General features: G+C 46.9%; 1 protein-coding gene and 1 long non-coding RNA gene across 2 annotated transcripts in view; one reads left to right on the forward strand and one right to left on the reverse strand.

The window, feature by feature from the left end:
* Nucleotides 1-599: 599 nt before the first annotated feature.
* LOC309562622 (uncharacterized protein) overlaps nt 600-26,956 on the reverse strand; it is a gene marked incomplete at its 3' end in the record, with an annotated part of 500,517 nt that continues 474,160 nt past the window's right edge. Inside the window, exons 13-15 of the mRNA XM_082266875.1 lie at nt 19,280-19,501; nt 15,425-15,560; nt 600-1,735 (exon numbers count right to left, since the gene is read on the reverse strand). Of these exons, the coding sequence (XP_082123001.1) occupies nt 600-1,735; nt 15,425-15,560; nt 19,280-19,501 (1,494 nt within the window). The remainder of the gene's footprint in view (nt 1,736-15,424; nt 15,561-19,279; nt 19,502-26,956) is intronic.
* On the forward strand, nt 13,138-14,073 carry LOC309563040. Its single transcript, XR_014225702.1, has 3 exons — nt 13,138-13,196; nt 13,514-13,595; nt 13,999-14,073. It is a non-coding gene; the product is annotated as an uncharacterized lncRNA (long non-coding RNA).

The raw sequence follows: 26,956 nt of genomic DNA on the forward strand, positions 1-26,956 counted from the left end.
AGTGACACCCCCTCCTTCTCTCTCCTAGAGGGACCCAACCAGCAGTGACACCCCCTCCTTCTCTCTCCTAGAGGGACCCAACCAGCAGTGACACTTCTCCTTATCTCTCCTAGAGGGACCCAACCAGCAGTGTCACCCCCTCCTTCTCTCTCCTAGGGGTCCCAATCAGCAGTGACACCTCCTCCTCTCTCCTAGAGGGACACAACCAGCAGTGACACCACCTCCTTCTCTCTGCTAGAGGGACCCAACCAGCAGTGACACCACCTCCTTCTCTCTGCTAGAGGGACCCAACCAGCAGTGACACCTCCTCCTTCTCTCTGCTAGAGGAACCCAACCAGCAGTGACACCCCCTCCTCTCTCCTAGAGGGACCCAACCAGCAGTGACACCTCCCCCCCCCCCCCTCTTTCTCTCTAATATTCAAGCAAGCCATATAGGTGTTGGTGAAATTTGATTTCCTTATAAAGCGTTTCTTATAGTAAGATCAAAAGAGCACACAGCCACCTGTGTACTGTATGTCAAGGCGTGCTTCCTTTCATGATGTGCGGCAAAACAGGTTTCATATAGTAGACATTTCCCGCACTCAGGACATCAATACACCTCAAAAGGTGGTATGGGTTTCCTGATGTTTGGTAAGAGTAGACTTCCGTGAAAAAAGTTTCCCGCAGTCGGGGCAGGAGAAGGGCTTCTCCCCCCCATGGGATTTTTGATGTCTGACAAAATCTGATTTCCGTGGAAAACATTTCTCGCACTCAGGGCAGGAAAATAACTTTTCCTGCTGGTGGCATACCTGATGTTCGGTAAGACTGGACTTCTGTGAAAAGCATTTTTCACACTCAAGACAGGAATACGGCTTCTCCCCCGTGTGAGACCTCTCATGTCTGGAAAGACCAGTCTTATCTGAGAAACATTTCCCGCACTCAAAGCAAGAATAGGGCTTCTCTCCTGTGTGAGATCTTTGATGTATAAGAAGGTGAGATTTTTGTGCATGACATTTCCCGCACTCAGGACAGGAATACGGCTTCTCCTCCATGTGAGACCTCAGATGTGTGTTAAGATTGGCCTTCTGTGAAAAATGTTTCCCGCACTCAGGGCAGGAATACGGTTTCTCCCCCGTGTGAGATCTCTGATGTATAACAAAATCTGATTTCCGTGTATAACATTTCCCGCACTCAAGGCAGGTATATGGCTTCTCCCCTGTGTGAGATCTTTGATGTATAACAAGTTCAGATTTTCGGGTATAACATTTCCCACACTCCAGGCAAACAAAGGGCCTCTCACCCGTATGTAATCTATGATGTCTAGCAAGATAAGACTTTTGTGAAAAACATTTCCCGCACTCAGGGCAGAAATACGGCTTCTCTCCTGTATGAGATCTGTAATGTATGATGAGTTCTGAATTATGAAGAAAGCGTTTCCCACACTCAGGACAAGAATGAAGCTCCTCACCCGTGTGGGATCTCTGATGCACTTGAAGACTTAGTACAGAGCTAAAAATTTCCCCACAATCAGAACAGGGAAATTTCTTTTTCCCTTGAGTTCCGTCTTCATCCCTCTCAGTGCATGGTGGCTCTGAATCAGAAAGATTCCATGGTCTATCCACACTGTAAAGCACGCCATTGATAGCCGAGGTCAAGGACTTTTCTCCTCCACAATCTCCTGTGATGTCCTCATCTTCCATTTTACAACCTGGAGATAAAGTGAGGCGATCCTTTGAGGGTTTCTCCATGGCGTGTCCTGGAAAAATATAAAAATATCATCAATAGATCTGAGAGGGTTAGTTCACTTCCATCAAGATTCCATCTGGATCAGGTAGATATGAGTGAGCAGATGTTCTCTGTGGATGTCCAATTATCTCCAACCAATGAGTCAATCAGTGAGCAGTAACAGAGCAGAGATAAGAGAAGAATATATTATGGGTCACCTGTGCTGATCTCTGTAGGAGTGTCCTCCTCTATGAATGTCCTCGTCATTCCAGCCTTCTCTGTATATTGCTGATCATCCCTCACATACGTCTCTTCTACTTCTTCTTCTTCAACTTTTTCATTATTTAGATCTTCACCCTAAACCAACAGAAAGGCAGAAAACAACATCTGTAACATAGAAGTATTTATGATGTGAGATCACATAGAAAATATCATCTTGTAGAGTCCACACATCGTCTCCACATGTCAGAGTGTTCAATCACTTTATGTTCCCGACCCTCAACTCCACCTACCTGATGATGGTGAGGGATGGTGTGACCTTCCTGTGTGGAATCCTGGGAATACAGAGGACAGGGACATTTCTCTGGTGGGTTCCCATTACTGAATCCATCTTCCTGATGATGGTGAGGGATGGTTGGATCTTCGTGTGGAGAATCCCGGGAATACAGAGGACGGGGACATCTCTCTGGTGGGTTCCCATTACCGGATCCATCTGTAGGAAACACACACACTGACTGAATACATTGTTTCTATGTGTTTATCAGATGATGGGGGATCTAGGTGGACCCTCCGTACTGCTCTCTCCTTTACAATAAAGTCTCCTCTTACCCGGGGATGTGAGGGGCGGCTTATTCTCCATCTTAACAAGATCGAGGAGGTCCCTTTGTCCTTCTAAATGCTCCCACTCTTCCAAGGCGTAACAGTTATTGGCATCCTGACACCTTATAGGAACCTGACACACACAATGATACAGTCACCATCCAGACACATCCCTTGTCTGTTACTGGATAATGTCCCAGAATTCCCAGCACCGCTCACCTCTCCTGTCAGCAGTTCAATAATATGGTTGGTGACTTCTAGAATCTTCTGTATGTTCGTCTTCTCAAGTTTTAGGGAGTCACATGGAGGCACTGTGATGGTCATATGATCACCTGACTTCAGATGAGGGAAACTCTGTATTGAGAAATCAATAGGAATATCATGTTACAATTCCAGAATCCTCCTCACCTCTCCGGTCAGGTCTGTGTTTTATTAATAGAGAAGAGTGATGTCATGTGACCTCCCAGAATCCTCCTCACCTCTCTTCGGTCAGGTCTGTGTTTTATTAATAGAGTTAAGATTGATGTCATGTGACCTCCCAGAATCCTCCTCACCTCTCTGGTCAGGTCTGTGTTTTATTAATAGAGTTAAGAGTGATGTCATGTGACCTCCCAGAATCCTCCTCACCTCTCTGGTCAGGTCTGTTTTTTATTAATAGAGAAGAGTGATGTCATGTGACCTCCCAGAATCCTCCTCACCTCTCTGGTCAGGTCTGTGTTTTATTAATATAGATAAGAGTGATGTCACGTGACCTCCCAGAATCCTCCTCACCTCTCCAGTCAGCAGGTAGATGATCTCCAGGGTGAGGTTTAGTATCTTCTCGGTCATGTGATGCCGTTCCTCATCCATGCTTATTAATGTGGTCATGTGATCTATGCAGGTTCCTCTGTGGACGGAGAGCGGAGAATTATCTAGATGGTATTGGCTGTAAAGGATTAAGATGGGGATATAAGGGGTTGACCCCAGTGGGAATTGGCACATGCGGATTGGGTTACCTAATGTTTGTTGTGTTTCCTACCCCTGGCAAACCTGTTCTATTTGGTTTTACACCCCCGATCAGAAATTTGACTCTTTCGTCTCTGAATTATTTATGCTTAAGATCGCAGGCTATATGGTATCTAGACGTCTTTATACGTGTGCACACTTAGCTTCCCATCTCAACCGCAAGCCTTCTGCTAGACCCACTACAATAACAAGATAAGACAATCCATAGGCAAATCCATCCCTCCCCACTCTAGGATCAAGAATACCGCCACCATATAGTTTCCAGCATTGAAATAAATCCCCAAAAACTGCTTTACCAATCTATATTGTCTCCCAATCGCAAAGTGTCTAAGTGCTCTGACAACAAGCAAACCCAAATCCACGTACTCCAATAGCCAACAGTCCAGTTTGTGGGTGTAGAAGTTGTAGGTGGTTGCAGAATCATTAGTTCACATTAAGTCAGTATCCATTCACACGGGGAGTTGCTTCAAAACACAGCAGGCTGCATGCATTTCAACTTCACTTTATAGACAAACAACTTTAGGATCTGCCGATATTACTCACGGCAAAAGCAAGAGTTCGAGTCACCTGCCACGCCATACTACCAGATCCAGGATAGACTAAGCAGGAGGAGAGAGACTTTGATAATTGTAGCTAACCCATGGCCCCCCACTCTCCGTCCCATCCTCCAGAGCCCAGCCATCTTAGTGTGGTAGATAATGTGTGTAGCACTACTCCCTTGGGAGCTGCTGGTTACGGGTTCCCCTGGGTTACCATTAGCAACAACATGACAGTTCCGCATTTTTAAAGTGTTTTGGCTCAGTCTGGGAAACAGTCTAGGATCTTTTGGTTTTGTGTTTTTATTGAGAACTTGGATAGGAGAAGGGAATGAGTGGGATACTCCAACTTGAATGAAATATGCACAAATTGCTGGGATGACTAGATATTGCTGAGTGTGGCAAGGCCGCTGCTTCACCTTGTCACTAGCAGTGAAGTAGTAGTTATTATTATTCAGGATTTCTATAGCGCCAGCAGTTTACGCAGCGCTTTACAATGTTAGAGGGAGACAATACAGTTACAATACAATAAAATACAAGAGGCTTAAGAGGGCCCTGCTCGGAAGAGCTTACAATCGAATGGGGTGGGGCAGGTGTCACAAGAGGTTGTAACAGTAGGGAATGAGCTGATGGAAGATTAGTTGGCGGTGTGATAGGCTTCCCTGAAGAGATGAGTTTTCAGGGATCGCCTGAAAGCAGCTAGAGTAGGAGATAGTTGTACAGGTTGAGGTAGAGCGTTCCAGAAGAATCCTCCAATCCCCCAAAATTCCCCAACAGCGGCATGGGCAGCTTTGCAAGTTGGGTAGGTCAATATAGCTGCCAGTCTCACACAGGGTAGAACCAACGAGCGGATAGATATGCAGTACCCAGTACACTAACAGTGACCGCCTCTGTCTATGAGGATCCCGCTATGGGGAACGGAGAACAGTCCCGTTTTAGAGAAACCCAGAGTTTGAGGGACTTGTGTCTACACCAGTCAATAGTTCCGGTCCCATGTATAGCTGTGTAATGGGCCTGGAATCTTTACGCCTTCCCTGTGCTTAGCTAAAAGCAAGATCTCCCAGCCCTTTGTGGGTTTGCCTTGCCAGGTGAGCTTTATAAAGTCTGAACGAATGCAACAGAAAAAAGTTGGGGTAATCTGAGTTGCCAGAGTATGCGATAGATAGCAAAGTCGTGGAATCACATTCGTTTTGAGTACACTGAACTCCCCACACCAGGAAAAGGCCAGGTGTCTCTATTTCAGATCAGGAAAAGGAAGAAATTCAATTTGAATACTTTCATGGGATCTGCATGCCAAGGAATAGTATGACCTTGTCTGACAATGAAAATGGGTAATTGGGATGCGGTGAGTGTAGACCAGTGGTCTCCAAACTGTGGCCAGGGGGTTAGATATAGCACTTTATTGCTTTTATTCGACCCTTGGGGCACTATTCCATCCACTGACACCAGTAATAGGACATAATTTCTATTACTGACACCAATGGGGTACTATTCCACCCACTGACACTAATGATAGAGCAGAAACGATTGTTGGTGTCAAAGGAAGGAATTGAGCCCCACTGTTGATGGCATTGGAAGTAATGATCCCAACGATGGGGTACAGTTCCTTCCTGTGACACCAACGATCGGGCAGTATTCCTCACAATGACAAAAAAGATGGGGCATTATGTACTCCGACTGATGCCAGGACATTTTCTACTCCTACTGGCCACAACCCGGGCCCAACTGGCCACAACCCGGCCCAAGGACAGTAAACTGGTCCTTTGTTTAGGAATTTTGGAGATCCCTGGTCTAGATCAACAGATCCTTCTCTCATTTCTTTACAGTCCAACATGATACTAGTCGGGGTTGTCCTCCTTCCCCTCTAACATCCATTCCAGAACCAGTTCTACACCATATTCAGAACATCACTGATGTAAAGGGCCTGGTTGCACGAGGTGATTATCACAAGGTTGAGGATCATACCGTTGACTTTTGTTTTTTTTTTACATTACCAGTCCGTCTACCTCTCTCCCAACTCTGGTACAGGAACTCTGCACCCTTAGCCAATTTTAGAATCCATTTACAAAAGTCCATGGAGCTGAGTGTTTATCTGTATACAGCAGGGGTATTGAAAAGAAATTAACGGGAGGTCCAAATCGCATGTTTGTGCGAAGACGTCTTTACATAACAGCCCCCTCTTATATCACAACCCCCTTCTTACATCAGTGTCTTCAGTCCCCCACACATCATAGTCCCCCACTTTACACTTTTCCCTTCAGAGAAGCTTTCTCAGACCCCCGTCACATCACACCTCCTTCATTCACAGAAGTGTCTTCACCCCCTTTCAAGGCTTTACTCCCCCCCAGTACTGTAATTTGCCCCTTCACATCAACCCCCCCCTCCCCCACACACATACGCCCCCTTCACATCACACCCCCAAAAAGCACTGCTCCCTTCACATCAACCAACCCCCCTTCACAGCATTGCTCCACTTTACATTACTCCCCTACTGCCCTGCCCCCCTTTATATCACCCACCACCCTTGCTTCAACCCCCCCCCCCCCACAGTAGTGTGCTCTGCCCTCTTCACATCACCTGCCCCCCCCCCCTTCACATCACTGCTCCCCTTTACATCACTCCCCTACTCCATTGCCCCCCTTTATATCACCTACCCTCTCACTGCCCCTTCACATTACCCCCCTAAGGAACACTGCCCCTCTTTACATCACCCGCCCCCTTCACAGCACTGCTCCCCTTTACATCACTCCCCTACTGTGTTGCCCCCTTTATATCACCTACCACCCTCACTTCAAAAATCCCTCCACCCCACAGTAGTGTGTCCTGCCCTCTTCACATCACCCCCCCCACAGAAACCCCCCCAAAGCACTGCCCCTCTTCCCATCACCTGCCCCCCTTCACACTTGCTGCCCTCTTCACTCCCCCCCACAGCCTTGCCCCCTTCACATCACCCCCCATCATTTCCCCCTTCACATCACCCCCCTACAGCACTGCCCCTCTTAACATCACCCGCCCCCTTCACAACACTCACTCCCCTACTATATTGCCACTCTTTATAACACCACCCCCCTCTCACTTCACAAATCCCTCCCCCCCACAGTAGTGTGCTCTGCCCTCTTCACATCACCCACCCCCCAAAGCACTGCCCCCTTTCACAGCACTGCTCTCCTTTAAATCACCCACCCCCTCATTTCAAAAATCCACCCCCCCCCCCACAGTAGTGTGGTCTGCCCCCTTCACATCACCCCCTCCCCTCACATCACCCATCCCCTTCACAAATTCCTCCCCTATACAGTAGTGTGCTCTGCCCTCTTCACATCACCCCCCCCCCCATCACTGCCCCCTTCCCTTCACAAATTCCTCCCCTCCACAGTAGTGTGCTCTGCCCTCTTCACATCAACCCCCCCCCCCCCAATTACTGCCCCCTTCACCCCCCCCCCCCAAAAGCACTGCCCCTCTTCATCACTACCCTACTGCACTGCCCCCCTCTACATTACCCTTTTACAGCACTGCCCCCCCCCCCTTCACATCACTCACAGACTCCCCCCCCACAGTAGAGTGATCTGCCCTCTTCACTTGAGCTCCACAGTAGTGTCTTCTGCCCTTCACTCTCCTACCATAGACTGAGCGCAGAGAGGAAGGCAGGATGGGAATAAGCTGGGCGCAGGAGGCACAGCTCTGCATTGGATGGAGGGTGGGAGCGGGAGCTTGAGAATGACAGTGGCGGAGGCTGTGGGATTGAAGGGCTCCTAAATAGGAAGACCACAGGTCCAGATGGGACAGAGGCTCGTTCCGAACCTGGACCATGGTCCACATTTAGTGCATCCCACACTTCTCCTTACAGTGAGAGGTAGGGTTATGCACCTCCTCCTATTATTATCTGAAATCAGATCCCTCTTATAAGGAGGGGCAGGATTATCCAACTCCTCCTCCCATTATTGGCTGAAATCAGACCCCTCTTATGGTTAGGGATGGGGGTTATTCACCTCCTCCTCCATTCTTGTATGAATCTCATACCCCCTCCTATAGTGAGGGGCAGCGTTATCAACCTTCTTCGACAACCTCAGACCCACTTTTATAGAGAGGGGTGGGATTGTGGACCTCCTTCCTCCATTATAGGCTAATCTCAGACCCCTCTTATAGCGTGGGGTGGGGTTACCCATCTCCCTCAATTATTGGGTGTTGACCAGGATCCAAGAAGTGTGCCGGGCATTACGTGTGATCACCAAAACTAATAAACCACCAATTCAACCAAAATTGGGATCTTGGAAATTGGGGTCACATTTTACTACTCTGAATCTGAAGTTCATCCTTCGTTACGAGAGACCGCTAAGGCGAACCATCCCCTAAAATGAGGGAAATGTTCCGGCACCGTAATTAGGGAACTAGTCTGACCTTGAAGGGATTATTCTAGGTTTCCACACTATATATGTGCGTGTCATCATCTGCCGGAGATAAAAGACATCACAGTCACTATGGAGGAAGAGAATGGAACATGGCGGAGGGGGTTACTAGGTGTAAATAGAAAATAATATCTTCTTACCTCCTCTGCTGTCACTTCCAGCGATGTCTCCTCTCTACTTCCTTACCAACTCACCTTTCACCTGGAAGTTATATTTATACCTGACATCACTTCCTGTCTTCCATAGAGACTTCCTGTCTGGGTAGAAGTGAGATCACCATCTTGTGGAGCTCAGAGGAACTGCAGCCCGGAGAAACGCCTCGTAGTATAAACACGAGAATATTATTATTATTATTATTATTATACATGATTTATATAGCGCCAACAGTTTGCGCAGTGCTTTACAATGTGAGGGAAGACAATACAGTTACAGTACAATTAAATAACAGGAGGAATTAGAGGGCCCTGCTCGTTAGCGCTTACAATCTATAAGGGGCCTATTTTATTCCACTGACACCAACAATGGTCTTTTTCTATCTCAGTGACACCAACAATGTGACTTATTGTATCCCACTGACACCAACGATGGGACTTATTGTATCCCACTGATACCAACGATGGGACTTATTGTATCTCACTGACACCAACAATGGGACTTATTGTATCTCACTGACACCAATGATGGGACTTATTGTATTCCACTGACACCAACAATGGGACTTATTCTATCCCACTGACACCAACAATGGTCTTATTCTATCTCACTGACACCAACCATGGGACTTATTGTATCTCACTGACACCAATGATGGGACTTATTGTATTCCACTGACACCAACAATGGGACTTACTGTATCCCACTGACACCAACAATGGGACTTATTGTATCCCACTGACACCAACGATGGGGCTTATTCTACCTCACTGACACCAACGATGGGACTTAATGTATCCCACTGACACCAACGATGGGACTTATTTTATCTCACTGACACCAACGATGGGACTTATTTTATCCCACTGACACCAACGATGGTCTTATTCTATCTCACTGACACCAACGATGGGACTTATTGTGTCTCACTGACACCAACAATGGGAATTATTTTATCCCTCTGACACCAGCGATGGTCTTATTCTATCTCACTGACACCAACAATGGGACTTAATGTATCCAACTGACACCAACGTTGGGACTTATTGTATCTCACTGACACCAACAATGATCTTATTCTATCTGAGGAGCATCTACACACACCATCTGGAAGGTAGACACCATCTCATGAGGACTCTCAGATCATCTCCTAGAGGTGAAACGTCATTCCAGGGAAGCTCCACCCATTAATCAGCAGCCATCTTTGGGTATGATCATGTATTATCTGATACTTGGAGGCACGAGGCTTATTATGGTCACGGAGGAAGTTTCATACTATATTGGAGATTAAAGGCGGAGTGGTCTTCTTCCATACAAGAGTTTTTCTGTGGTCGCGGCTGAGGTTCCATACTGACCCGGGGGTGCAAGGTGGAGTGATCCTTCAAATCACTCACTGTGCTTTTTACCCATTGTTGCTACAGTGGTCCATGATTGGCGGTAAGGGTCAGTGTGTGGCGGAGGTGGAGGCTTTAGCTCACCATTGCATGTCTATCCAAAGCTGACCTGAACCAGACTCTTATCCATCATCTTGATGAGAGATGGAAATGGGTTTTAAGGGCGTACCCAATGCAAAAAAAAAAATGCAAAAAAGCATGAAATTCCCCCCAAAATCCACATCAGGCCCTTATCCTAGTATGCTACCAGGTTGGCCAGGAAAGGGCGGGCAGCGAGCATGTGTTCCCTGGACCATTCCAGGCTATATGCCCCCAACATAGTAAGGGTATTATGCCAGGGGGGGCTGACAAAGACCGTTGTCCCCATGTTGATGAGGGCAGGGGCCTCCTCCCGAAAACCCTGGGCCGGGGGTTGGGTAGGTCTGCAGGTGGATGTATTTGAATCTGGAAGCAATGTCATCAGCAAACCAAGGATTCCTGGGTCTAAAGCTTTATTCCGTAGTCACATATTAAAAATACAGCAACGTTTCGGAGCCACCCAGGGTCAGTCACTCGCCTGACGAAGGGGCCCTACGTGGGTCTGAAACGTTGCTGTATATTTATTATCTGACCACGGAATAAAGCTTTGGACCCTTCTGAGGAATCCTTGGTGTGCTGATGACATTTCTTCTTTTTTTAAAGGGGGCTTCCAGATTCTAATACATCCCCCTGCAGACCTACACAACCCCCGGGCCAGGGTTTAGGGGAGGAGGCCCTTATCAACGGTTTCCAACCTATGGTCACTACAGCACCCAGCATCACTGAACTGCGGGTTATCTTGAATGTGTCCGTGGGGAGTATTGGGTTTGGCTTTAAAATAAGGAGGTGCCCAGATTTGCCCACCTCCACCCACCCCCACAGTGCTTAAGTAATCAAGGGGTACATAGTGCTTCTGGTTACTCATTCTCAAAAAATCGAAAGAGTAAATAAACATCATTCACAAGTCCTTTATTAAACAACCCCCCACCCAACAAAATGATGTCCCATGGTGCAAATCCATCCTTCATCATGTCAACCAGTGATCAAGATTCACATCAGTCATGATGAATACTGGCTTCAATTCAGTGTCCTCCACCCCTCTCTGCCAATCCCTCCACTGGTTTTATTTCAGTGTCCTTCACGTCTCTTTGCCAGTCCCTCCACTGGCCTCCATTCAGTATCCTCCACTCCTTTCTGCCAATCCCTCCACTGACCTCCATTCAGTGTCCTCCACCCCTTTCTGCCAATCCCTCTATTGGTTTCCATTTAGTGTCCTCCACCCCTCTCTGCCAATCCCTCCCCTGTCCTCCATTCAGCGTCCTCCACCCCTCTCTGCCAATCCCTCCACTGGTTTTAATTCAGTGTCCTTCACGTCTCTTTGCCAGTCCCTCCACTGGCCTCCATTCAGTATCCTCCACTCCTTTCTGCCAATCCCTCCACTGACCTCTATTCAGTGTCCTCCACCCCTCTCTGCCAATCCCTCCACTGCCCTCCATTCAGTGTCCTCCACCCCTCTCTGCCAATCTCTCCACTGGCCTGCATTTAGTGTCCTCCACCCCTCTCCGTCAATCCCTCCATTGGCTTCTGTTCAGTGTCCCTTACCCCTCTCTGCCAATCCCTCCACTGCCCTCCATTCAGTGTTCTCCACCCCCTCCATCAATCCCTCCACTGGCTTCCATTCAGTGTCCACCCCTCTGCCAATCCCTCCACTGACTTCCATTCAGTGTCCTCCACCCCTCTCAGCCAATCCCTCTATTGGCCTCCATTCAGTGTCCTCCACCTCTCTCTGCCAGTCCATCCACTGGCTTCCATTCAATGTCCTGCACCCCTCTCTGCCAGTCCCTCCACTCCAGTGTCCTCTGCCCTGTTTTTCCAATCCCTCCACTGGCTTCCATTTAGTGTCCCCCTACCCTCTCTGCCAATTCCTCCACTGGCTTCCTTTTTAGGTAACCCTAGTGTCTCCATCTGCTTATCAGTGGAGCCTGGTTGTTAGTTTTGCCTGTTGCATGTGTGATTCATCTGGCCTGAGGGAATGTCCCCACTGCATCCAATAGGGGAGCCTGTTGGACAGTGGAGGAAACCCAACCAATGACACACAGGCTTTGTAACTATCCCAGTGGGTTGGCACAAACAGTGGTGCATCCTGGGATATGTTATAAAAGCCAGGGGCACATGTGGCAGGGTGTCTTTGGGAGGAAAGCCAGGTCCCAGGAGGAGGGTGACGGCTGTCTCTCCTCCTGTTTGCTGTGGATGGTGGTCACAGGTGGTCGGCCTTGTGGACCGGAAGTGTGGGGCTGAATCCAGAGGTCCAGGAAAGCTGACTGGTGGAGTAGACGGCAGGGCAACTCTGGAAAAACAGTGTCCGTGAGTACAGGGAAGCTTGTCAAGGGGTCTGCCCAGGAAGGGGACCACTCCAGTGGATAGAGTCAGTGGACGGGTGTCAGCACACACAGGCAGTGAAAGTAAAGGGGGTGCCAAGTTAGAACCCTGAAGAGAATGACTAAAACAGGAACTTTCTAAACTATTTTCACTTCAGTGGCAGGGTGAAGCAGCGGCCTTGCCGCACACTACAGCTGGTTGTCCTCAAGATTGTGCATAGTTCATAGTTGGACTATCCCACTCATTCCTTCTCCTATCCCAGTTCTAAATAAAACCACAAAAACCAACATCCCCTGGATTGATTATTGACGGAGCCAAGGACTTTCAATGCTGTTTCTGTGCTACCAGTTGCTAAGGGTAACCCAGGGGAATCCAGAAAGTGTAATTCTCAGCTGTCCCCTAGGGGGCAGTGCTACATTTATTATAAAGATCAGAGAAGCACTCCGTTCATGTGTTTTTTTTTATTTTTTAATGCAGTATTTTATATTTTTCACCATATACAAATACGTAAACAGCCATGGTTCTGATGATAAATTATACAATATGCATCATAAACTTCTCATTTCATTTTCCCAGATTATTATAATCACTTACAAGGGGAGGGAGTATGGAAGGAGGCCCTAGGGAGATAAGCCTACCACCTATAGGTTTTTCAAATTCCATAATCAATAAAGAGGTCCCGACAGCGATTTCATAAAAAGAGTAGACATCAAGAAGGAGTTCCATTGTGGTCTCCTCAGGGCGCAATCCAAATTCGGCATGCATCTGATCTTCAAATCTATAAAGTACCAAAGTATGTCCATTTGGTTCTAGGGTGCACCTAAGAGGAGGGAACCAATACCAACGAAAAACGAAATATAGAAGGAGGTACCAAAGTATGTCCATGTGATTCTGAGAGGAGGGAACCAATACCAACGAAAAACTAAATATGGAAGGAGGTACCAAAGTACGTCCATGTGGTTCTAGGGTGCACCTAAGAGGAGGGAACCAATACCAACGAAAAACGAAATATGGAAGGATGTACCAAAGTATGTCCATGTGGTTCTAGGGTGCACCTAAGAGGAGGGAACCAATACCAACAAAAAATGAAATATGGAAGGAGGTACCAAAGTATGTCCATGTGGTTCTAGGGTGCACCTGAGAGGAGGAAACCAATACCAACGAAAAACTAAATATGGAAGGAGGTACCAAAGTACGTCCATGTGGTTCTAGGGTGCTTCTGAGAGGAGGGAACCAATACCATCGAAAAACTAAATATGGAAGGAGGTACCAAAGTATGTCTATTTGGTTCTAGGGTGCACCTGAGAGGAGGAAACCAATACCAACGAAAAATGAAATATGGAAGGAGGTACCAAAGTATGTCCATGTGGTTCTAGGGTGCACCTAAGAGGAGGGAACCAATACCAACAAAATATGGAAGGAGGTACCAAAGTACGTCCATGTGGTTCTAGGGTGCACCTGAGAGGAGGGAACCAATACCATCGAAAAACGAAATATGGAAGGAGGTACCACAGTACGTCCATGTGGTTCTAGGGTGCACCTGAGAGAAGGAAACCAATACCTACGAAAAACTAAATATAGAAGGAGAAAGACCACAAGGGAAAGGGAACATCAAAAGAAGAGAAGAAAGAGTCTCTCGAAATTGGCCTCCAAGCCAAGAAACGGATCCTTCCAAGATGCCCACGGCATCTACGTGTTTTCTGAGGTTAAGATCAAGGTGTGCTTCTTCCCAGTGTAAGATCTCTGATGTACGGCAAAATATGATCCATATAGAAGACTTTTCTTGGACTTGGCACACTAACACTTCTCGAAGTTTATGTGGGTTCCCTGATGTTTGTGAAGATAAGACTTCTGTGAAAAACATTTCCCGCATTCAGGGCAAGAAAACGGCTTCTCTCCCGTGTGAGATCTTTGATGCTTAACAACTTCTGATCTGCGTGTATAATGTTTCCCGCACTTTGCGCAGGAATACGGCTTCTCCCCCGTGTGAGTTCTCTGATGACTAACAAGCATGTATTTCTCGGAAAAACTTCTCCCGCATTCACTGCAGAAATGTGGCTTCTCCCCTGTATGAGACCTTTGATGTCTATCGAGGTCTGATTTCTGTGTAAAACATTTGCCGCACTCAGAGCAGGAATAAAGCTTCTTGCCCGTGTGCAACTTCTGATGTCTGGCAAGAGTCGTCTTTTCTGAAAAACATTTCCCGCACTCAGCACAGGTAAACGGCTTCTCCCCAGTGTGAGATCTGCAATGTTTGTTGAATTCTCCTATGTGGAAAAAACATTCCCCGCACTCAGGGCAGCAATGAAGATTTTCACCCGTGTGGGATCTCTGATGTATAGAAAGGCTTAATTCAGATGTAAAACTTTTCCCGCACTCGGGACAGGAAAATTTCTTCTCCCCCTGAATTCTAGCACCATCCCTCACAGTACCAGGTTGCTCGGAGTCAGAGGGATTCAATAGTCTATATACATTGTGAATTGTGTCCATAGCTGAGCTCATTGTCTTTACTTCCGTACAATCTCCTGTGAAGTCTTCATATTCCAACTTACAACCTGGAGATAAAGTGAGACGATCCTTTGAGGGTTTCTCCATGGCATGTCCTGGAAAAATATAAAAACATCGTCAATAGATCTGAGAGGGTTAGTTCACTTATATCAAGATTCCATCTGGATCAGGAAGATATGAGTGAGCAGATGTTCTTCTCAATTAGCTGGGACTCTTCCCCTCTTCAGTGAAAGGGCCTTTGGTCCTCCTTCCAGATCACTTCTACATTTACACAGCCTTGTCAGAAGAGCAGGAACCAATGGGGACTGGGAGGTCCATGCTCTTTACGCAACCACAAGCCTAGACACTGGCTCATGTGACCTCTGATGAACAAGAGGTTCAAAGTTTAGACTTTCAGACCCTTTCCCATAGAACAAGGCATCTAAAGCTTAGTTCCCGCCCTACTATAGACCAATCAGTGAGCAGTAACAGAGCAGAGATAAGAGAAGAATATATTATGCGTCACCTGTGCTGATCTCTGTAGGAGTGTCCTCCTCTATGAATGTCCTCGTCATTCCAGCCTCCTCCGTATATTGCTGATCATCCCTCACATACGTCTCTTCTTCTTCATCCTTGACTTTTATTCTAATCAGATCTTCACCCTAAACCAGCAGAATGACAGAAAATAACATCTGTAATGTCTCTCTATCCCTTAAGGAGCTGCTGAATTTTGGGTCCCCCTATAGTCTGCACAGCCAGGCAACACGCATTTTCCAACTTCAGTAACCAGTCTGTGGGCTTTGTTTTTTGGGTAGGGTCTAGGGGTTATATGGGATGCCCAACTTGACTTGAAACTTGGAAAGTATTCACAGCGCTTCACATTTTCCACATTTTGTTGTTACAGCCTTATTCCAAAATGGATTCAATAAATTATTTTCCTCAAAATTCTACAAACAATCCCCCATAATGACAATGTGAGAGAAGTTTGATTGAAATCTTTGCAAATTTATTAAAAATAAAAAGGAAAAAATCCCATGTACATAAGTATTCAACCCCTTTGCTCAATACTTTGGTGAAGCACCTTTGGCACCAATTACAGCCTCAAGTCTTTCTGAGTATGATGCTACAAGCTTGGCACTCCTATTTTTGGGCAGTTTCTCTCATTCTTCTTTGCAGGACCTCTCAAGCTCCATCAGGTTGGATGGGGGAGGGTCGGTGCACAGCCATTTTCAGATCTCTCCAGAGATGTTCAATCGGGTTCAAGTCTGGGCTCTGGCTGGGCCACTCAAGGACATTCACAGAGTTGTCCCATAGCCACTCCTTTGTTATCTTGGCTGTGGGCTTAGGGTCGTTGTCCTGCTGGAAGATGAACCTTCGCCCCAATCTGAGGTCCAGAGCGCTCTGGAGCAGGTTTTCATCAAGGATGTCTCTGAACATTGCTGCCTTCATCTTTCCATCCATCCTGACTAGTCTCCCAGTTCCTGCCGCTGAAAAACATCCCCACAGCATGATGCTGCCACCACCATGCTTCACTGTAGGGATGGTATTGGCCAGGTGATGAGCGGTACCTGGTTTCCTCCAGACATGACGCTTGCCATTCAGGCCAAAGAGTTCAATCTTTGTTCCATCAGAGCAGAGAATTTTGTTTCTCATGGTCTGAGAGTCCTTCAGGAGCCTTTTGGAAAACTCCAGGCGGGCTGTCATGTGACTTTTACTGGCTTCCGTCTGACCACTCCCATACAGGCCTGATTGGTGGAGTGCTGCAGAGATAGTTGTTCTTCTGGAAGGATCTCCTCTCTCCACATAGAAACACTGGAGCTCCATCAGAGTGACCATCGGGTTCTTGATCACCTCCCTGACTAAGGCCCTTCTCCCCGATCACTCAGTTTGGCCGGGCGGCCCGCTCTAGGAAGAGTCCTGGTGGTTCCAAACTTCTCCCATTTATGGATGATGGAGGCCACTGTGCTCATTGGGACCTTCAATGCTGCAGAAATGTTTCTGTACCCTTCCCCCGATCTGTGCCTCCATACGATCCTGTCTCGGAGGTCTACACACAATTCCTTGGCTTGGTTTGTGCTCTGACATGTACTGTTAACTGTGGGACCTTATATAGACAGGTGTGTGCCTTTCCATATCATGTCCAATCAACTGAATTTACCACAGGTGGACTGCAATCAAGTTGTAGAAACATCTCAAGGATGATCAGTGGAATCAGGAGCCACCTGGGCTCAATTCTGAGTGTCATGGCAAAGGGTGTGAATACTTATGTACATCCGATTTTTTTTTAATTTGCAAAGATTTCAAACAAATTTCTTTCACCTTGTCATTATGGGGGATTGTTTGTAGAATTTTGAGGAAAATAATGAATGTAATCCATTTTGGGATAAGGCTGTAACATAACAAAATGTGGAAAAAGTGAAGCGCTGTGAATACTTTCCGGATGCACTGTAACTTCTAACACAAAGAGGGATCCTAGACTTCCTACTCCCTCCAGAGTGGCTTCTATCTTTTTACGGAACGGCAACACAGTCTCTGTAAGGAGCACTTAAATGAACCTCTTCAGACCCCTGCTAAAAACTACCAGCCCACGTTGCTGCCTTGAAGAGTATCCCAGATCTAGGGATTTCAGAATAGACTTGGAGCACTGTCCCAGAGAGAACTGGTTGGGTATAGCACCAAGCGGCCCTCTCCCATGTAGGCCCCTGGGGGTGCAGAGGTACTCACAATGACCTGCTTTCAGGCCTTTCGCTGGGCTAGTTTCTTTCCTGGCTCACAGGCCATCATTATTTGGTGGACTGCAGAGCAGTGGAGATCCCTCATTTGGCTTTGTTCCTTCTACCCCCTATTCTCCTCCCACGGCACACACAGTAGCACTTCAACACACCATCTTCCACTTGACTCCCCTTGCTGGCCAGACTCCTCAATATCTATGGGCTGGTTCAGCCAACCTACCTGGGAATTGGGCAGATTCCCATTAATATTCAGATCCCTGCCTCTAAACCCCCGACCACTAGCTTCTAGAAGTTTCCATAAAACCTCCAGAACCATGGGGCGGCAATTGAGGATTGGTCTGCAGAGCCTTCCACCCTTAGCACCAAGCGGCCCTCTCCCATGTAGGCCTCTGGGGGGGTGAAAAGGTAATCACAATGACCTGCTTTCAGGCCTTTTGCTGGGCTAGTTTCTTTCCTTGCTTACAGGCCATCATTCTCCGGTGGACTGCAGGGTAGTGGAGATCCCTCTTTTGGCTTCCTTCCTTCTCCCAGCCTGGTGGCAGACCCCCTCTTCTCCGGGGGCCCCCTCCCATGGCACACACAGCAGCACTTCAACACTCCATCTTCCACTTGACTCCCCTTGCTGGCCAGACTCCTCAATATCTATGGGCTGGTTCAGCCACCCTACCTGGGGATTGGCCAGATTCCCATTAAAATTCAGATCCCTGCCTCTATACCCCCGACCACTAGCTTCTAGAAGTTTCCATGGAACTTCCAGAACCAGGGGGAGGCGATCGAAGGATTGGTCGGCAGAGCCTTCCACCCTGACCTGAATCTGAACTTTGACACAATTATATAGACCAGGGGTCTTCAAACTATGGCCCTCCAGTTGTTCGGGAACTACAATTCCCATCAGTTATGAGTAAGCGACCCATAGAGTCATGAAACGCGTCAACCATGTCCATGTCTGTGTGATGCACTGGTGCTTCTAATTTATGGGAATAAATACTTCAAGTTTATCTACTCGTGAGTGCGGTCAAACTTTTTCCTTGAATATCCTACAATTCCCATCATGCCTAGTCATGTCTGTGAATGTCAGAGTTTTACAATGCTTCATGGGATGTGTAGTTCTGCAACAGCTGGAGGGCCATAGTTTGGGGAATCCTGATATAGACTTATATAACTACCATGAGTCAAGTACATTTTCCTTCACCTATTCTAGTACTAGAGGGCACTACAGTAAAATAGAAGCATTTATGTGAGATCACATAGAAAATATCATCTTGTTGAGTCCACACATCGTCTCCACATGTCAGAGTGTTCAATCACTTTATGTTCCCGACCCTCAACTCCACCTACCTGATGATGGTGAGGGATGGTGTGACCTTCCTGTGTGGAATCCCTGGAATACAGAGGACGAGGACATCTCTCTGGTGGGTTTCTGGTATTAGGTGGTTCCAATATAACATCCTTATAGAGACCCTGGTGTCCTTCATAAAGCCCCTTCATCACACCATACTCGTCATCCTTCACTTTTATCTCTTCTTTAATATCAACTTTAGAATCTCTCAGGTTTCCACTCTGAATATATAATAAAAATGACATCAATTGTAACAATGCAGATAATGTACAGATCCTAAAGATGCTATCATTGATTGTTCCTCATCTACCTGATGATGGTGAGGGATGGTGTGACCTTCCTGTGTGGAATCCCGGGAATACAGAGGACGGGGACATCTCTCTGGTGGGTTCCTGGTATTAGGTGGCTCCATCAGAATGTTCTTGTCCAGATCCTTGTGTCCTTCAGAAAACTCATTCATCCCACCATACTCCTCATCCTCCTCTTTAAACTCTTCTTTAACAACAATATTATAATCCCTGAGGTTTCCACTCTAAATGTATAATAAAAAGATTTATTGTAAGAAACTCGCTTGTGTATAAATCAAAGCTATCAATAACTATTAACCCTTTGATAACTTTGGACATGTCGAAATCTAATGGGGTTCAAAGCAAGCCGAAAGCTGCAGTAGAATTTGTGAGCTTATTTCTGTTTTGGGCTGCCTCATCAGTGCTTTTACGTAAAAGTGACTGGGTGGCAAATTAAAATTGTAACTATCAGCCTTGTTTTCTACAGGGCCTCTACATTCTGAAAATACAGTATATAATGTTCTGGGATTATAAGGAATGTCGCGGAGGGGAACTAGATCAAGGTCTACCTGGCCATGGTGAGGGATGGTGTCATCTTCGTGCATGGAATCCTGGGAATACAGAGGACGGGGACATCTCTCTGGTGGGTTTCTGTAGCTGGATGACTCCTCCATGGTGTCCATAACCCCATCCTCATCATCCTCCACTTTTATCTCTTCTTTAACCTCAACTGTAAGAACATCCAGGGTTCCACTCTGAATATATAATAAAAATGACATCAATGGTAACAATGCAGATAATGTACAGATCCTAATGATACTATCAGTGATTGTTCCTCATCTACCTGATGATGGTGAGGGATGGTGTGATCTTCCTGTGTGGAATCCCGGGAATACAGAGGACGGGGACATCTCTCTGGTGGGTTCCCATTACTGGATCCATCTGTAGGAAACACACACACTGACTGAATACATTGTTTCTATGTGTTTATCAGATGATGGGGGATCTAGGTGGAGCCTCCGTACTGCTCTCTCCTTTACAATAAAGTCTCCTCTTACCCGGTGATGTGAGGGGCGGCTGATTCTCCATCATGACGTCCTTGTAGAGATCCTTGTGTCCTTCTAAATACTCCCACTCCTCCATGGAGAAATAGACAGTGACATCCTGACACCTTATAGGAACCTGACACACACAATGATACAGTCACCATCCAGACACATCCCTTGTCTGTTACTGGATAATATCCCAGAATTCCCAGCACCGCTCACCTCTCCTGTCAGCAGCTCCATCATAGTCTTGGTGACTTCTCGAATCTTCTCCATATTGTGTCTCTCAGGTTTTAGGGAGTCACATGGAGGCACTGTGATAGTCATATGATCACCTGACTTCCGAAGAGGAAATCTCTGTATTGGAGAACCAATAGGAATATCATGTTAGAATCCCAGAATCCTCCTCACCTCTCCGGTCAGGTCAGTGTTTTATTAATAGAGATAAGAGTGATGTCTTGTGACCTCCCAGAATCCTCCTTACCTCACCGGTCAGGTCTGTGTTTTATTAATAGAGATAAGAGTGATGTCATGTGACCTCCCAGAATCCTCCTCACCTCTCCGGTCAGGTCTGTGTTTTATTAATAGAGATAAGAGTGATGTCATGTGACCTCCCAGAATCCTCCTCACCTCTCCGGTCAGCAGGTAGATGATTTCTAGGGTGAAGTTTAGTATCTTCTCGGTCACCAGACTCCGGACCTTCTCCATTCTCAATAATGTGGTAATGCGACTCTGCTCCTCGTTCATCCTCATTAATGTGGTCATGTGATCTATGCAAGTTTTTCTGTAGACGGATAGCAGAGATTTATCAGGACTCTATTGGTTGAACAATATTACAATGGGGATATGAGGGGTTAATAGTTGGGCTACCCCCAGTAGGAATTGGTACATGTAGATTGGGTTACTTAAAGTTTGTAGTTAGTACAGCCTGATGAAAAAGAATTGATTTACTGTAAAATCCATTTCTCTGATGTTAATTTACGGACACAGCTCCTGATCTTCTTAACCATTGGGTTCTACTGCCCCCTACAGGAGTAGGACACCAGGCAGAAAAAAAAAAGTCTGGCTACGCCTATGGGCAGTCCCAGGTGGTATACTCCCTCTCTCTGCTATAGGTACTCAGTTTTGTTACAAGCAGTGTCAGAAGAATTACGACTCCACAGAGGGGTGGGTGCTGTGTCCGTCAATGAACATCAGAGAAATGGATTTTACAGTAAGTCAAAAATCCCCTTTTCTCTTTCATTCATTGACGGACACAGCTCCAGATCTTCATAATCATTGGGACGTCCCAAAGCAGTGTTAAACATGAGGGGTGGGAACAGCAAAAAATAAATTACCAAGGCTAAACAATAGCCAACCAGGTAAACAGGAGCTCAACCAAAACAACTGGAGCTCACCTGAAAAGAAAAATACACCCTCAAAGAGGATCAGGTCCTCTAAACAGCAGCCTGCAAAACCTTGAGGCCAAAGGAAGCATCCGCAGATGCCAACACATCCACTTTATAGAACTTTATGAAAGTGTACACCGACGACCAGGTGGTTGCCTTGCAAACCTGCGTCACTGACGCCTGATGACAGAAGGCCCAGGAGGCATTGAGCGCCCGAGTAGAGTGCACCTTGACAGGGAAAGGAGGAACCTCACCCTTGATGGAATAGGCCTATATCACCATCTGTCTGATGTATCTGGAAATGGCCACACAGGAAGCGGACAATCCTTTCCGACGCCCATCCGTGAGCACAAATAGGAAGTCTGACTTCCTAAAAGACTCTGTAGGTACACCCTAATTGCCCGGACCACATCAAAGGCATGCAAGACAATTTCCTTCAAATGTTTTGGCCTGAGGCACAGGGAAGGCAACACAATGTCTCTATTCAAATGAAAATCAGAGACAACCAAAGAAAGGAATGGCGGACAGGGGAGAAGAACCACCTTATCTCTGTGAACCACCAAGTAAGGTGAACATCAGGATAACGCCGCCAATTCCGACACCCTGTGATAGCCACCAAAAAGGCCACCTTCAGGGACAGCGTAAGCAGGGGAATCTCCCAAAGATTCTCAAATGGAGGCTCCTGGAGGACTGAGAGCACCAAATTGAGGTCCCAAGGCGGCAACGGAGACCACACTGGAGGGGTCAAGTGCCTAACTCCCTGAAGAAAAGTACGCACCAGGGAGTATGTGGCCAAGGGCCATTGAAAGAAGACCGCTAAGGCCAACACCTGCCCCTTAATAGTACTAAAGGCCAGTTTCTGCTCAACCCCCCTCATTGAAGGAAGGTCAAGATCCGAGCCACCAAAAAAAGAGCGAGGATGAACCCCAAGAGACTCACACCACGCTATGTACGTCTTCCACGTACAATAGTAGATCTTTCTAGATGTAGATTTCCTAGCTTTTAACAGCGTTGGAATCACTGACTCAGACAAACCTCTATCTATCAGCACCTTGCGTTCAACGGCCAAGCCGTCAAAGCCAGCGACTGTAAAGCAGGATGAAAGATTGGTCCTTGGGACAGCACATCCTCCCTGAGAGGAGGCTTCCAAGAAACATCGGAGACCAGCCACACCAGATAGGCTGTCAGCCAGGAGGAATGCTGCGACTCGGGCCAAGACCCGGTCATTTGCGACCTTGCGAGGCGTTTAACTTGCAGGCCAGCCCCCGTCCAGTGGGGCTATGTCGCAGCTGAGGTCTGCGCGTGCTCGCTGGCCAGACTGGGGTGACCACTGGATCTAGATTACCCAGCTCGTCGCCCAGTCGGGCAGTTGATTGTAGATCTCACAGGAAAAAAAAACAGGAGGAAAAATCTATCTAAACAGAAAAAATTGCCAGGACTAGAGAACTAGGTCCTAACTACTGACTAGGCAGAAAAAAGTACCTATAGCAGAGAGAGGGAGTATACCTCTTGGGACTGCCCATAGGCATAGCCAGACTTTTTTTTTTTTTTTTTGCCTAGTGTCCTACTACTGTAGGGGGCAGTATAACCCAATGGTTAGGAAGATCAGGAGCTGTGTCTGTCAAAGAACGAAAGAGTTTTTTTACCTGAAATAGTCATGGGACCCTGTTTTCCCACTCCCCCCTCTTCTTCCACAACCCAACTCTACTTGCATGCAGGGAGACAGGACAGCCAGAGCCCCCATTCCTCTCTTAGTGCCTCGCATGCAGCATTCACCACCTCATATCACATGGATGCAAGGCACCGGACAGTCAGACCCCCTGCTGTCCCTGATGTGGTGGTGCCCAGCAGCCAAGGTGGAGCCCCACTTTCTGTGCCTTGCTGCTTTCTCTGCCAGGGATGAAGGCCATGCTTCTGCACATGGCGAAGCAGAAGGAACCAGAGCCTGTCACTAGAGCAATCTAATGCCAAGCATGAGTTTACTCGGCCATAGGACTGTGCCTGGGTGGAGGAAGACATACTCCACCACTGCAACACACAACTTAAAACCGTTCACTAAATCACTTCCACTGATCTGTCTCTATGAAGTGGGTTAGCCACCACTATTGGCTGAAATCGGACCCCCTCTTCTAGTGAGGGGTGGGGTTATCCACCTCCCCCGTTACTGGCTTAAACCGGATCCCCTCTTTTTTTGAAGGATAGTGTTATCCACCTCCTTTCCCCATCATTGGCTGATCTCAGGTCCTGTTTTATGTTGAGGGGTGGGTTTTCCACCCCCCTGTCCCTGTACTGGCTGAAATCAGACCCCCTTTTACATTATGGGGCGGTGTTATCCACCCCCCCCCCCCTAATAACTGGCTGATCTCAAACCCCCTCTTATAGTGAAGGGTGGTCTACATCCTCCTCCATTGTTGGCTGCTGACCAGGGTCAAGGACTGTGCAGGGCATTATGGGTGAAAATCAAAATCAATCAACCACAAATTCCACCAAAATTAGAATCCTGGAAATTGGATCACAATTTTAAAAAAAACCTGAATCTGATCCTCATCCGGAGAGACCGCAAAGAAGAAAAGGTCATCAGTGAGCTGACACATCTCCAAAATTAAGAGAATGTTCCGACCCCGAAAGTGGGGGAATTTTCTTCCCCCGAAGGGGTTAATCTACGTTTCTACACTATATATATATATGTGTGTGTATCATCATCTGCCAGAGATAAAAGACGTCACAGTGACTATGGAGGAAGAGGACGGAACATGACGGGCGGGTTACAGGGTGTAAAATATAAAATAAGATTTCATTACCTCCTCTAATGTCACTTCCAGCAATGTCTCCTCTCTACTTCCTCCCGACTCACCTTTGACCTGGAACTTCCTATTTATATCTGACATCACTTCCTGTCTTCCATAGAGACTTCCTGTCTGGGTAGATTTGAGATCACCATCTTGTGGAGCTTAGAGAAAACGTCTCGTCGTGTGAACACGGCCTTGTGCTGTGTGTGTATGTACTGTATATCCTTATAGATCTGTAATGTGACCAACACATGCCGATGAGCATCCTTTATACAGAAAGAGCTTCAAAAATGTCATTGGTTTCTTTGAAAAGCTCACACTTTTTCAAAGATCACAGATGGAGGCCATAAGCCACTCTCTTTTTTATTATTATTATACAGGATTTATATAGCGCCAACAGTTTGCGCAGCACTTTACAACACGAGGGCAGACAAAACAGTTACAATACAATTCAATACAGGAGGAATCAGAGGGCCCTGCTCGTTAGAGCTTACAATCTAGAAGGGAGGGTCAAGTGAAACAAAAGGCAATAACTGTGGGGGATGAGCTGATGGAGAAAATTAAAATACATTTTTTTGGTGTGGGTAGGATAGGCTTTTCTAAAGAGAAGGGTTTTCACGGCACGTAGGAGATAGTCGGACAGATTGGGGTAGGGATTTCTATAGGATTGGAGAGGCTCTAGAAAAGTCCTGGAGGCGAGCATGGGAGGAGGAGACGAAGGAGTTAGAGAGCAGGGGGTCTTGAGAGGAACAAAGAGAGCGATTAGGTTGGTATTTTGAGACTAGGCTAGTGATGTAGCTGGGGGCTAAACTGTGGATGGCTTTGTAAGTTGTTGTTAGTATTTTGAATTGAATTTGTTGACTGAGTGGAAGCCAGTGGAGGGATTGACAGACTTGACAGAGAGGAGTAGCGGACAGTAAGCGATTGGTAAGGTAGATGAGTCTGGCAGCATCATTCATGATGGACTGAGGGGGAGGGGGTGGGGTAGCCTATGTAAATGTACACTAATGAGAAGGGAGTTGCAGTAGTTGAGGCGTGAGATGACCAGGGAGTCAACTAGGAGCTTTGTTGTGTCATTGGCTAGAAAGGGGCATATTTTGGAGATGTTGCGAAGGTTGAGGCGGCAAGGTGAGGACAGTGAATGGACGTGGGGCTTAAAGGAGAGTTCAGAATCCAGGACTACACCTAGGACCTTGACAGGGGGGAAGGGGTTATAGCTGTGCTATCGATGTTGACAGAGAGATCGGGGGAAGACCACGTGGTGGAGGAAAAATTATAAGTTTGGTTTTGGAAGGATTGAGTTTGAGGAAGTTGCGTGACATCCAGACTGATATATCTGCTAGTAAATTAGTGATACGTGAGGAGACTGAGGGAGTGAGCTGAGTGGTGGCTAAATAGATTTGGGCATCGTCAGCATAGAGATGTATTGGAAGCCGTGGGAGGCTATCAGCCACCCCAGAGAGGAGGTGTAGATCGTCCAAGAACAGAACCTTGGGGGACCTCAACAGAGAAAGGAAGAGCAGGAAGTAAAATTGTAAGGAACGCTAAAGGTGCGGTTGGATAAGTAGGAAGAGAACCAGCGAAGAGTAGTCATGGAGACCAAAGGTGTGGAGTTCTTTTAGGAGGAGGGGGTGGTCAACTGTATCAATGACAGCAGAAAGGTCCAGGAGTAGGAGTACAGAATAGTGCATTTGGCCATTAGTGGATCATTTGTTCGTTTTAAGAGAGCAGTTTCTGTGGAGTGTTCAGGACGAAATCCAGACTGAAGGGGATCAAGAAGGCTATTCACGGCAATGTGGTCACATATGTCAGTTGTAGACCAGACGTTCAAGGGGTTTGGATAAAAAGGCGAGCAAGGAAATGGGGCTTAGGTTGTTAAGATTGGTTGGGTCCAGTGAGGGCTTTTTAAGTATGGGGCTGACTATGGCATGTTTTAGAGATTTGGGGAAGATGCCAGAAGAGAGGGAGAGATTGAAGATGTGGGTTAGATAGTATAGAATAGAGGCAGAGGGTGAAAGTAGCATTAGTGAGGGAACAGGATCCAGAGGGCAGGTGGTTAGCTGGATGTTAGCAAGTAGTTTAGCAACCTTGTCTATAGTGGTGGGGTTGAATGAGGGAAGTAATGATTGTACTTGTGGGCATGAAGTTTGAAGCATGGAGGGTATCTTAATAGCAGAGATCACCTCACAAATTGTATCAGTCTTCTATTTGAAGTGATTGCCGATCTCGTGGGCAGTGAGTGAGTTAGTGGGTGGAGGATGAAGTAGAGAGTTGAAGGTAGAGAAGAGTTGACGGGGGACCGGATGATACGTTGTTAATAAGAGTGATAAAATAGGTCTGCTTGGCAGTGTGGAGGCTGGAATTGTATTTTTGGAGGGCGGATTTATATTGGTTAAAATCTTTAGGAGACCCCGTCTTACGCCACGGGCGCTCAAGAGCACAGCTATGCTTTTTCAGACTTCTAGTAACCATGAAGA

The sequence above is a fragment of the Pelophylax lessonae genome (assembly GCF_965119305.1).
Source record: "Pelophylax lessonae genome assembly, chromosome: 9".
Taxonomy (NCBI): Eukaryota; Metazoa; Chordata; class Amphibia; order Anura; family Ranidae; genus Pelophylax; species Pelophylax lessonae.